General features: G+C 39.6%; 1 protein-coding gene across 7 annotated transcripts in view; it reads left to right on the forward strand.

Annotated features, from left to right (window-relative positions):
* exoc1 (exocyst complex component 1) overlaps positions 1–13,561 on the forward strand; it is a 105,005-nt gene that overhangs the window by 11,005 nt on the left and 80,439 nt on the right. For all 7 annotated transcript variants that reach the window (XM_041183769.1, XM_041183790.1, XM_041183800.1 and 4 more), the window contains exon 2: positions 11,274–11,405. In XM_041183769.1, coding sequence (XP_041039703.1) covers positions 11,282–11,405 — 124 coding nt within the window. In that variant the 5' untranslated portion in view covers positions 11,274–11,281. The remainder of the gene's footprint in view (positions 1–11,273; positions 11,406–13,561) is intronic.

Consider the following 13,561-nt stretch of genomic DNA (forward strand, 5'->3'; position numbering starts at 1 on the left):
TCCAACATTATATCCTTACTTTTATATTCTATACCTCTGCCAATGAAGGAGAGCAATCCATATGCCTTCTTTACAACCTTGTCTACTTGAATTGCTGCCTTCAGGGACCTGTGTACTTGTACGCCGAGATCTACCCCTCTGAGTATATTCCCATTTATTGTGTAATCCCTGTAACTGTTTGACCTCCCTAAATGTATGACCTCATACTTCTCTATGTTAAAAACCATCTGCCATTTTACCGCCCTCTCCACCAACCCATCTATATTGTTCTGGAGATTATGGCTAACCTCTGCACTATCCACTACTTGGCCAATCTTTGTGTTATCTGCAAATTTCCCAATCGTGCCCCCCACGTTCACATTCAAATCGTTAATATCTAACACAAACAGCAAGGGTCCCAACACCAAGCCCTGTGGAACACCACTTGAGACAACTTTCCATTCGCAAGGGCATCCATCGACCATTACCCTTTGTTTCCTGTTACAAAGCCAACCTTTTATCCAGTTTGCTACATTACCCTGAATCACATGGGCTTTTACTTTCCTGACCAATCTGCCATGTGGGACCTTGTCAAATGCCTTGCTAAAATCCATGTACACAACACCCACTGCACTACCTTCATCAACCCTTCTTGTCACTTCCTCAAAGAATTCAATCAAATTTGTGAGGCAAGACCTTCCGTTAACAAATCCATGCTGACCATCTCTGATTAGTCCATGCTTTTCCACATGACAGTTAATCCCATCTCTCAGGATTGATTCTACTAATTTGCTCACCACCTATGTAAGATTAACTGGCCTATAAAAGTTTGGCATTTTCTTTGATTCCTTTTTAAACAGTGGAACTACGTTTCTCCAGTCCTCTGGTACCTCCCCTGTATCTAGTGAAAATCATCCTCAGAGCATCTGCTATCTCCTCCCTGACTTCCTTCAGCAGCCTCAGAAACAATCCATCTGGCCCTGGTGACTTATCAACTTTCAAGGATTTCAACCCTTCGAGTACTACCTCTCTCTTTATGACTGTCCCATCCAATATCTCGCAGTGTTCCTCCTGGACTACTATATTTATATCCTCCCTTTCCTTTGTAAACATGGAGACAAAATATTCATTCAAAACCCTTCCCACAGCCTCTGCATCTATACGCATGTCTCCATCTTCATCTCTGATAGGTCCCACTTTTTCCTTAACTTACCTTTTAGCATTAATGTATTGGTAAAACATCTTTGGGTTATCTTTAACTTTACTTGCTAATCTCTTTTCATGCCCTCTCTTTGATTTCCTTATTTCCTTTTTTACTTCGTCCCTGCACTTCCTATATTTGTCTAGGCTATCTGCAGTGCTTAGTTCTTTGTGCCTATCATACACTTTCTTTTTCTGTTTGATCTTCCTCTGTATTCCTCTAGACAACCAGGGGGGTCTAGATTTGGCAGTACTTCCTAAATATGTCTGTCTTGCTGTAAAGTAGAATTGTGAGAATGCAGACTTATCACTCATCAGGCGACATTCAGACAGTTTTTGTTTGTGCCGAATACATACACAAACCCGCATTTTTCATGAACAGAAATTATGCTATAAGTGCAAAATAAATTTGCTAATGTTGCCACTGGGTGATTAATGAACCTTTCTACTGTTGGCATATGCAATGGAAGTAGAATATAGAGCACACCTTGTGCTCCAGGACCTCTCCAAACCAGTAAAATAAAATCAAAATACCAGACCATATAAATTGAGTTACAAACTACTAATTATTATTTTTTTAAAGTGAAATTATACTGTACCAAGAATGAAACAGCATTCAAATATAATAATCACTGTGTTTAACCTTATACAGTTGTGCCCAAACAATAAGCTCTGAATAGTAAGTGGTTTCCTTCAGTAATATTTGGACATGAATCCATGATGAAAATGTTTGTGAGAAATGAGCCATGCAAAGCTCCCATTAACTGCAACTTGTTTAGTGATTTGCTGAAGTAAGAAATTAAAGAACATGATACTTCATTCTGGACATATGTCCAAGTTATCCTAAAGGAGGATGAATAAAAATGAGATTCTTTCCAACCACTTGAAAACAGGCCACTTTGAACTACTTTCTACACTGACAGCCCAGAAATGAATGGAGTTGCTTAGTGATGTGTATCCCAATATAGAAGGCTTTGCTATTCTTCCTGTTGCAACACTACCCTAGAGCAAATTTGGTTCTTGAATATTTAGTCAAACATGACTTGACATAATTGAATTCACAATTTAGGTTGATTCTCCATGTTTTATCAAAATGTATGTGTATAGTTGTCTAAACGGTCCAGGCACACACACACGTGCAAAGTAAACCGAATAATTGCAATAATTCTAGCTACAAATTTATTTGTAGAAGCATAAAAATATAAAAATTGGACAGGTTTTACTCCCATCATATGAATGCATGTTTATGATTCTCCCTATTTTGTTATATAACCAGTTCTTAGGAACTAATCAAGTCTGGAAAGATTTTCCTTAATACATGCCCACCCATTGGAAAGTCAAACCTGACTTTGAGTTTAAAGCTGTGTATGCTGGACAGGGCCAGCTCTCTACAATTCAAAATTACTCATAGACAATTACAGCACAGAAGGAGGCCATTTGGCCCATTGTGTCTGTGCCAGTCAACAAAGATCTGACTACACTAATCCCATTTTCCAACACTTGGTCTGTAGCCCTGAAGACTATGGCAATGCAAGTGAATGTCTAAATACTTCTTAAATGTTATGAGAGTTTCTGACTCAAGTTTCAAGTAGTGAGTTACAGAGTCCCACCACCCTGTGGGTGAAAAAAATTCTCCTCAATTCCCCTCTTACCTTAAATCTACGCCTCCTGGTTATTGACCCTTCTACTAATGGAAAAAGTACCTTCCTAGCCACCCAATCTCTGTCCCTCATAATCTTATACACCTCTATCAGCTCCTCTCTCAACCTTCGCTGCTCCAAGGGAAACAACCCCAGCCTATCCAATCTTTCCTCATTGCTCAGACTCTTCAGCCCAGGCAGCATCCTGGTAAATCTCCTCTGCACCCTCTCCAGTGCAATCACATCCTTCCTATAATGTAGTGATCAGAACTGCATGCAGTATTCCATTTGTGGACTCACCAGCATTTTGTACAGTTCTAGCATAACCTCCCTGTTCTTGTATTCTATGCCTTGCCTAATAAAGGCAAGTATCCGATATGCTTTCTTAACCACCTTATCTACCTGCCTTGCTACCTTCAGGTATCTGTGGATATGCACACCAAGGTCTCTCTAATCTTCAGTGTCTGATCTTTCCAGGGTCCAACCATTCATTGTGTAATCCCTTGCCTTGTTAGCCCTCCCCATTACCTCATACTTTTCCGGGTTGAATTCCATTTGCCACTGCTCTGCCCACCTGACCAGTCCATGATAGCCTCCTGGAGTTTACAGCTACCCTCCTCACTATTTACCACCCTACTCATTTTTGTGTCATCCACGAACTTCTTGATCATACCCCTTATATTTAAGTCCAAATCATTTATGTACTGCACAAATAGCAAAGGCCCCAGCACCAAGCCCTGTGGAACCCCACTGGAAGCAGACTTCCAGTCACAGAAACATCCCTGTACCAGCACCCTCTGCTTCCTGCCTCTCAGGCAATTTTGGATCGAACGTGATACTTTACCTTGCGTCCCATGGGCTCTTACTTTCTTGACCAGTCAGCCATGAGGGACCTTATCAAAAGCCTTGCTAAAGTCCATGCAGACCACATCAAATGCAGTACCCCCATCAATACTCCTAGTTACCTCCTCAAAAAGTTTGATCAAATTTGTCAAACACGACCTTCCCTTAACAAATCCATGCTGACTATCCCTGATTAATCCATGACTCTCCAAGTGTGCCTGCTAAACTTATGGATAGGCTTTTAAATGAAAGTTGGAGGGAGGGGAGAGGTGAAGGGATATTTAGAAATCTAAAGAAAAAAGTTTAGGGAATAGAATGGTGTAACAATTTAGATAAAAACAAGCAAGTGGACAAGAAGTGATAGCGAGTTTAATGGTCATGCTGCATCAGCAATGCAAGGTCAATGCAAAAAATTGAGACAATAAAATTAAGCACTCTTTAACTGCGCAAAGCATTTGTAACAAGATAGATGAACTAGTGGCAGAAGCAGAATAAGTCAGTCTGTCACCATTACAGAGGCATGGTTGCAAGGTGATCAAGGCTGGGAAATACATATTCCAGGGTACCTAATTGTTCAGAAAGACAGGCAAAATAGAAAAGGAGAATTTGCCTTATGTTAAAGGATGACATAAGGTCAGTAGTAAGAAAAGATCTTGACTCAGAGGATCAGAAAGTAAAATCAGTATGGGTAGAGATTAGGAATAAGAAGGGTCAAAAAGTACTGGGCGGAGTGGTGTATATGCCCCTTAATAGCAGTTATACCATTGAATAGAGCTTTAAGCGAGAAATAATTGGAGCTTATACAAAAGACAGTCTAATAACTATGTGGGACTCTAATCTTTACATAGACTGGACAAAGCAAATTGGCAAAGATAGTCTGGAAGATGAATTTGTAGAATGTTTTTGCGACAGCTTCCTAAAACAATACATTATGGAACCAACTAGGGATAAAGCTAGATCAACTATTGTGCAATGAGACAGGGTTAGTTGGTAATCTCATTCTAAAAGACCCTCTTGGTAGACTGCAGGGAGGATGAGCGAACTGACCACAGCACCATGGTACAGAGCGCCATTCAAGTGGGGGGAGAAAAGAGAAATGTAGTAGTAGTAGTAGGGGATAGCATAGTTATAGGATTGGATACTGTTCTCTGCAGCAAAGACAGAGAGTCCCAAAGGCTGTCTTGTCTACCTGGTGCCAAGGTTAAGGACATCTCTTCTGGGCTAGAGGAACTTGGAGTGGGAGGGGAAAGTTCCAGTTGCTGTGGTCCACATAAGTACCAACAACATAGGTAGGACTAGGAAAGAGGCTCTGCTGAGGGACTACAAGCAGCTCGGGGTTAAATTAAAAAGCAGAACCACAAAGGTAATAGTCTCCGGATTACTACCTGAGTCACATGCAAATTGGCGTAGGGTAAATAAAATTAAAGAGTTAAATGCATAGCTCAAATATTGGTGTGGGGGAAATGGGTTCCTATTCATGGGGCACTGGCACCAGTACTGGGGAAGGAAAGAGCTGTTCCATTAGGACTAGCTTCATTTGAACCATGCTGGGACCAATGTCCTGGTGAATTGTGTAACTAGGGTTGTAGATAGGACTTTAAACTAATTAGTTGGGGGAGGGCTTGATTGAAAGGAAGTTTAGAAAATCAAAAATAAGTGAGAGCAGAGGTGCAGGGTAGTGAAGAGACAAACAATAATCCAAGTGTGACAGGAAGGGGCAGAAAATATAAGCAGAAGAGTGCAGCAGAAATTAGAACAAGAAAGGGTAATAATGGTAAAAAGTCAAAGCTTATGGCTCTTTATCTGAATGCATGCAGCATTTGTAACAAAATAGATGAGTTGATGGCACAAATAGAAATAAATGGATATGACTTGATAGCTGTTACAGAGACGTGGTTACAGGGTGACCAAGACCGAGAACTCAATATTCAAGGGTTTTCGACATTCTGGAAAAATAGGCAAAAATGGGGTAGCTTTGTTAATAAAGGAAGGTATCGGTGCGATGGTGAGCAGTGGTGCAGGTGCCATAGATTGTGATGTGGAATCAGTTTGGGTGGAAATAAGGAATAGCAAGGGGAAGAAGTCACGGGTGGGAGTTGTCTATAGGCCTCCGAAGAATTGCCTCACTATAGGGCAAAGTATAAATCGGGAAATAATGGAGGTGTCTAAGAAGGGCACCACAATTGTCATGGGTGATTTTAATCTGCATATTGACTGGACAAATCAGATTGTCAGGGGTAACATGGAAGACTAATTTGTAGAGTGCATCACGGATTGTTTCTTGGAGCAATACATTGCAGACCCTACCCAGGAACAAGCTATTTTAGATCTAGTAATGTGTAATGAGGTTGGATTAATAAGAGATCTCATAGTTAAGGGTCCTTTAGGGGGTAGTGATCACAACATGGTAGAATTTCAAATTCAGCTTCAGGGCGAGCAACTTGGATCTCAAACCAGTGTCCTCAACTTAAATAAGGGCAATTACAGAGGTATGAAGAAGGAGTTGTCTAAAGCGGCCTGGGAAGGTCAGTGGATGAGCAGTGACGGACATTTCAGCAGATATTTCATAACGCTCAGCAAATATATATCCTGGTCAAAAAGAAGGACTCTATGAGAAGGATGAACCACCCGTGGTTAACAAAGGCAGTCAAGGAAGGTATTCATTCAAAAACTAAGGCATACAAAGTAGCAAAAACTAGTGATAAGCCAGATGATTGGGAATTTTTTAGGAACCAACAGCAGATGACTAAAAAGCTAATAAAGAGGGAGAAAATTGATTATGAAAGTAAATTGGCAAAAAATATAAAAACAAACAGCAAGAGCTTCCACAGCTATATAAAAAGAGAGTAGCTAAAGTGAGCGTGGGACCCTTGGAGAATGAGACTGGAGAATAAATGATGGAGAACAGGGAAATGGCAGATAATTTAAGCCAAAATTTTGCATCAGTCTTCACAGATTGAGGGGTGATTTTATTGAAACGTATAAGATTCTGAGGGGCTTGACAGGGTAGATGTTGAGAAGATGTTTCCACTGGTGGGACTAGGGACATAGTTACAGAATAAGGGGACATTATTTAAAACTGAGATGTGAAGGGTAGTGAATGTCTGGAACTCTCTACCCCAGTGAGTTGTGGATGCTGGATCACTGAAAGTATTTAAAGTGGAGGTGGATAGATTTTTGAAATATTGGGGAGTTGAGGGCTATGAGGAGCTGGCATGAAAGAGGAGTTGTGACCTGGGGCAGATCAGCCATGATCTTATTGAATGGTGCGGCACGCTTGAGGGGCTGAATGGTCTACTCCTTCTATTTCTTATGTTCTAAATAGTTATCATAATAGAACTGAGTTCCATGTTATGTTTGTGAGCGACATACTCAGTCCAAAGTAAAAATCTTAAACAAAGTCATTTACCTCGCTCGAGAAAGAGAGAGAGAAACCCAAAGGGCTAATTAGAGTTAAGAACTTTAACTAATTAACATTAGAAAAAGTATTCACGCAACTTAAGGGACTAAAAACTGACAAATATCCAGGACCTGATGGCCTACATCCTAGGGTTCTAAAAGAGGTTGCTGCAGAAATAGTCAATGCCCTGGTTATGATTCTCCAAAATTCACTAGATTCTGGAATGGTCCCAGTGGACTGGAAGTTAACAAATTTAAATTTACACCACAATTCAAGAAAGTGGGGGAGAGAAAACGGAATTACAGAGCAGTTATCCTGACAACAATTGATGGAAAAATAGTGGAAGTCTTAACAATGCACTGACAAAAATCATAGTATACTCAGGCAGAGTCAATATGGTTTCACGAAAGGAGAATCATGTTTGACAAATTTCGTAGGGTTTTTTTAAGGATGTAACTATTGGAGTAGATCAAGGGGAACTAGTAGATCTCATACATTTATAAGGGCTGATGGGGTGGGGTAATATATTAGCATGGATTGGTTAAAGACGGGAAGCAGAGTAGGGATAAATGGGGCATTTTCAAGTTGGCAGCCTGTAATTAGTAGAATGCTACAAGAATCAGTGCTAGGACCTCATATTTACAATCTACGTTAATGATTTAATCGAAGAGACTAAGAGTAATGTATCCAAGTTTGCTGACAATGCAAAGCTAAGTGGGAATGTAAACTGAGGAGGATACAAAGAGGCTGCAAAGAAATAAAGACAGATTAAGTGAGTAGGCAAGAGATAACAGATGGAATATAATGTGGGGAAGTGTGAGGTTATTCACTTTGATAGTGAGGTTAGAAAAGCTGAATATTTTTGAAAGGGATGAAACTTGTAAATGTTGATGTTCAGAGGGACTTGGGTGTACTCAAAGGAACACAAAATTAGCATACAGGCACAGCAAGCAATTAGGAAGGCAAATGACCGTCACCATTGCTGCCTCAGAAGGGAGAGCTTGTGATCCTCGTTGGGGGCCGTGATCCACAGTTTGGAACCGCTACTGTAACCCCTCCAGTCCAGAATGCTTGGGACCAAGGCATTTCTGGATTTTGGAATTTTCTAGATTATAGATTAACATTAGAATGCCTCACTACAAGTGAATGAACCAGCACTTGTAACGTAGTGCAATCCTAGCTTTGGGTCTACTGATGAACGAAAGGGTTTGCTGCTGATATTGAGCGAAAATATGTTGCATTTATGTTGCTGATTCTGTCTCATCTAATCTAATGAAATACAAAGTGGTGTAAATTATGCAATTTATATTAAACTCTGGTTTGACTGCCTGTGGTGTATGCATTCACTTGTGGGCACTGCATCTCGGGAAGGATACACTGTAACCCAGTGCTTCCCAAGTAATTTTCTAGCATGATCCCATTTAACGCTTGAAAATTAATGTGACCCTAGACGCAAGCAAAAATAGAGCAGCAATAAAGCAGCATAGTAACATTCAATATATAATCATTAAAGTTTATGTATTATAGATCAACATATAATAAATACATCATGTAAACATGAAAATCTATGTGTTTAAAATACTTTGTAAAACGGTTATTCTATGTACTCATGTAAGTTACATCCAAGCTCTCCATATTCTCTGGTAACAGAAGACTTAGTGAAGCACCGTTGCTCCACCACACCACACACATGCGCACATACACATATCTCAGGACCTCTCCTCATCCCTCCCGCATACGCAATAATCAACCCCTTTACTGTCACCACTTCGCCCTGCTGCGGCCCCACCCCTTTTGGTCTGATGCCTGTAAAGCACAGATCTCAGCACTGAGTAAGGAGCCTGTACAACAGGAGCAGAAATACGGTTAAACTTGAAGCTGCCACTCACTTGCCCAGCTCAGCTGCATGACATCCTGTTTTTCCCCACACTCAGTCAGTGCCTGAGTTACACTTGTCAGTATCTGCCGGCGCCAAGTCAGCACACAAACACAACACTCAAGTTTAAAAGTGCTTCTTGAGATTAAAGAGCGCTTTGTACTCACTGTCTGCCCTTTGCTGTTTGACAGCATTGATCCATTGGGTTCAGGTGAGAGTCTCCTCTCCACAATCATCATTGCTTCCTCAGAGGAAGGGGAGCTTGTGACCACCATTGGGGGTCGTGACCCACAGTTTGGAACTGCTGTTGTAACCTGTACAGTCCAGAATGCTTGGGACCAAGGCATTTCTGGATTTTGGAATTTTCTGGATTATAGATTAACAAATGAGTCTCGCTGCAAGTGTGTGAATCTGATATAAATGTGTATCTGTGACATAAAATGGTGACAAAATATTATAAAGTGCTAATTAAAGTTGTTTTATTTATCCAAATACTGCATCTTCATGTTTTCAAAGTACTCTACTAAACTCTACTATACTAAAGTGATGCTGATGACTTCGCAGAAGTAGGTGATTCAAGGTGACCTGGAATTATCACTACCAACAGGCCAGATTATTTACTAAGCATTCGATATATAAAGAAAAATTCCTTTCCCAGAAACATTGGAAATTGGCAGTGTGAAAGACTACAATTTTTAATTTTAATTCCAACCTGATTAGCTGACTTTTCTTTCTATGTAATCTATCTCTTCTCTGCTGCAGTCTTCCCAAAGGCTGTTACTCTTACCTTCAGTAGAAGCAAGACCATTAGAATAATTATAAAGGCCATCACATTCACTATTGTGGGATTTGTTCTGTGCAACAAATGGTGAGTCTGAGAGTTGTTTGGGCCTACTCAAAAAAAGGTTCTGGACAAATGGTATTTTCAGATTTTGGATTTCCGGGCTGGAGAGATTATAGTGTACTAGGTTTGGTGTGGCTTGAATTCACTAGAATGAAATGTGATTAGAAGGATTAAAATGTGGGAAATAGGCTTTTATTTCCTTGAGTATAGAAGATTGAGATGATCTAATTGAGTTGTTTGAGATTATTAAAGGTTTTCAAAGGATAGATCGAAACTATTTCCTCTGGTGGGGCAACCCAGAACAAGAGGACATAACTTTAAGATTAGCGTTAGGCCATTCAGTGGTGATGTGGGTAATGGAAACCTGGAACTCACTTTCAATAAACTGTTGAAACTAGTCATAGGAAAATTGAAAACTGAATTAGATGGATTTTTGTTAGATAAGGGTATTAAGGGATGTGGAGCAAAGGTGGGTAAATGGAATTATGGTGCAGATCAACCATGATATAATTGAATGGTGGAACAGGCTTGAGGGGCTGAATAGTCTACTCCTGACCTGTGATCCTATAAAGCATTATTGGTTTGTCTTGTTATTACATCCAGGGTGCAAAAAATGTTACTTTGCTGATTGTCGATTGGTTTCAATTTTTTTGCCATTCTTTGCTAAGTCTACTCATTCAGCAAGATGTTGATGTTGCTGCTTATACTGCTTTACTTCCATGAATGCAAATAGAACAAGTCAGGAACTGTCATCACAATGGAAATACAACTTGCTAAATCTGTGTTCCTTCCTTCCTACACTTTGTCTGTTTTGATCTCTATGCATTATTCCCTTGAGGTTTGTTCCTAGGTGTGTGGTTTGAGCTGACTGGTGGAGCATTTTTAAATGAGAATAGCCCCTAGAGTTTTCTTGATCACCTCTCAGAATAAGTACTGTACTTTGCGTCAATTCAGTCTCATCACTGAAATTGGAAACTTATTATGCGAGGAATCTGTTCTATGGCATTGCCTGAAAATGTTCTGGTGTATTTTTTCTGCGTGTTCCCTCCTTTTACATGTCTGTCCTGTTGAATTTGTATGTTTATTGTGAAGAGAGTTCTAAGTATTTGAAAATCGCAATTCTTCATTTTTAACATTTAGAATTAGCATCATACCAGGCGATGTATGTGTTATGTACGTTTAAAGTTCCCTCTACTCTGCCTCAACAGTGTGCCTCAAACAAATCAGTTTGTACTCCAGAATTATAAACTTACATTTGTACTGTCTACTTATACCTTGGATGAACTGTACTTGAAACTATTGATTTACAAGCCTAATGGGGCTTATTCTGAGTCCAGGCTATATTTGAAGCCAAGTTCCAAAGGTGTGTATGTTCATTATTCAAATCCAATAAGCTAGCCATTCCCTTGTGCAGTTTTTAAGATAATGGAAGTTTATTTCCTGATAACCTTTCACTGACAAACCAAATGAATTTTTTTTTGTTCATCTTAGTGTTCAGAATGACGGCAATCAAACATGCTTTACAGAGGGATATTTTCACTCCAAATGACGAACGATTGCTCAGCATTGTCAATGTTTGCAAGGCAGGCAAAAAGAAGAAAAACTGTTTTCTTTGTGCTACAGGTACAGTTTAACACTGTGTACAGTCAGTTTTAATTAATGTTTTATGAGCATATATGCCTAGGGATGTATAACATTTTTCCATTCACAATCTAAACCATTGTTTTTAATACAGTTAATCCATACACCTTTAATTTTGACTTCAAATTGACTGAATGTGGCAAACATCAGATTTCCATAATTTTTGTCTCTTTAACATGAGAAGCTAGTTGACCTTTTGTAAGTTAAGCTGACTGATGAAGGACAAGTTTTGTTAACCTTTTATATGTTAAGCTGACTGAAGCAAGTCGGCCTTTTAAAACTATTTTACTGTTAGTACTTAGCTAACTGCATCCTATCACTGATCAAGAGACAACTACTCTCAGCATAAGTTGGTACTGTAGGTTTTAATTCTATTGTGATAGTTCCCAATGAAATATTCAAAAAATGTAAATTAATTTAAATGTTGCAGATAGCACTCTTTGCACTATCACTTCCAGAAGCAATGATTCCTGGTTAAACAAAAGTGTATTTTATTAATGAAATTGCAATGATTGTTTTATTGAAGTATATAATTGAAAACTGCCTGATTCCACCTCTGCAATGTTTCCCAACTCTGTTTCAATTTCACCCCACTGCTGCTGAAATTTACAACCATGTATTCGTCATCTTCATGTTTGATGTCCACACTTTTGTCACTGCTCTTCCAAAACTCATTCATTTGCAGCTCCACCACTTCTCAAATCCATTCTTGATTCTTCTATTCTAGACTGCACCCTTCACTCCTTTGATTCTCTGCTGTGTATTACCTTCTGTTCTACTATTACCCTGCTGCAAATCTTGTATGTTTTCAAATCTTTTTGTCAATGCTTTTCTTCCTTCCCTGCCCCTTCATAAAGCAATTTGGGAATTTCCCTGAATTAAAGGTAGTGTAAATGTTATGTAAAAGATAATTGGGCTGACTGTAAATACTTTGGTCTATTAAAATATTAAGCAGTACAATACAAATTAGGATTTATTTTGCTTTCAGTTTTTGTTACGTTATCAGTAGTTTAGCCAGATAACTTATGTATGGAATTCAACTTGATTTCTGCGTTGTGATCCTGCTGCAGTTTTGATTAACATCTATATTTCTAAAAATGTGTATATATTTCACCTTCACATATGATAGAATACAGAATACCATAAAAATTACTACTCGTGTGTTCTGGGACTAATAAAGTGTCCCTTTTACTGTTTGCTTCCAGGCATGAAATGCACCCCCATCCCAGCAACAACAACTTACATTCATATAGCACCTCTTGCATCATAAAACATCCCAAGATGCTTCACAGGAGTGTTATCAAGCAAAATTTGACATTAAGTCCTTTAAGGGGACAATAAGACAGGTGACCAAGAGCTTGGCCAAAAGCTGGGTTTTAAGGAGCATCTTACGTCTTAGCATAGAAAGGCAGAGATGTTGAAGGAGGGAATTTCAGAGTTTAGGGCCTCAGCAGCTAAAGGCATGGCTGTCAGTGGTGGAACAGTTAAATTCAAGTTTGTGCAAGAGGCCAGAATTTGAGGAACACAGAAATCTTAGGGGGCTGTAGGGCTGCAAGAGGTTAGAGCAATGCTTCCAAAACTTTTTCCTACTGGGACTCTATTTCAAAGCTTCAAAATTGCCTTGACTCCCTGAGTGAGAGCTGAGAGCGTAGATGGGTGGGTGGGGAGACCTGCTTTTGAGGGGAACAGAGATTTTAATCTTAACATATTTTAAAAACTTACCTTTTCATTTGTTTCTTTTCGTATCAGGAATAAGGCCTCAAGTGTCAGCCATTTAGGCCACGCCCACCATTTTTTTAAAAAGCAAGGATTTAAAGGGACCTTTGCAGTTGTTAAGATTCAGTCGGAGCTCCACGGCAGATATTGTTACTGCAGAGCTTGTGACCCCAGAATCTCATCTCATGACCCCCAGTTTGGAAAGCCCTGGGTCAAAGAGATAGGGAGGGGAGAGGACATGGAGGGATTTGAAAATAAGGATGAATATCGATGCATTGCTTAACAGAGAGCCAATGTATTTCAGTGAGCTCGGGTGACTAGGTGCAAGTTAGGATGTGTGCAGCAGAGCTTTGAAAGCACTTAAGCTTATGGAAGGTGGGAGGCTGGCCAAGAATGAGTTGGAATAGTCAAGCCTTGAGATA

The sequence above is a fragment of the Carcharodon carcharias genome, chromosome 1 (assembly GCF_017639515.1).
Source record: "Carcharodon carcharias isolate sCarCar2 chromosome 1, sCarCar2.pri, whole genome shotgun sequence".
In the NCBI taxonomy this organism is placed as follows: domain Eukaryota; kingdom Metazoa; phylum Chordata; class Chondrichthyes; order Lamniformes; family Lamnidae; genus Carcharodon; species Carcharodon carcharias.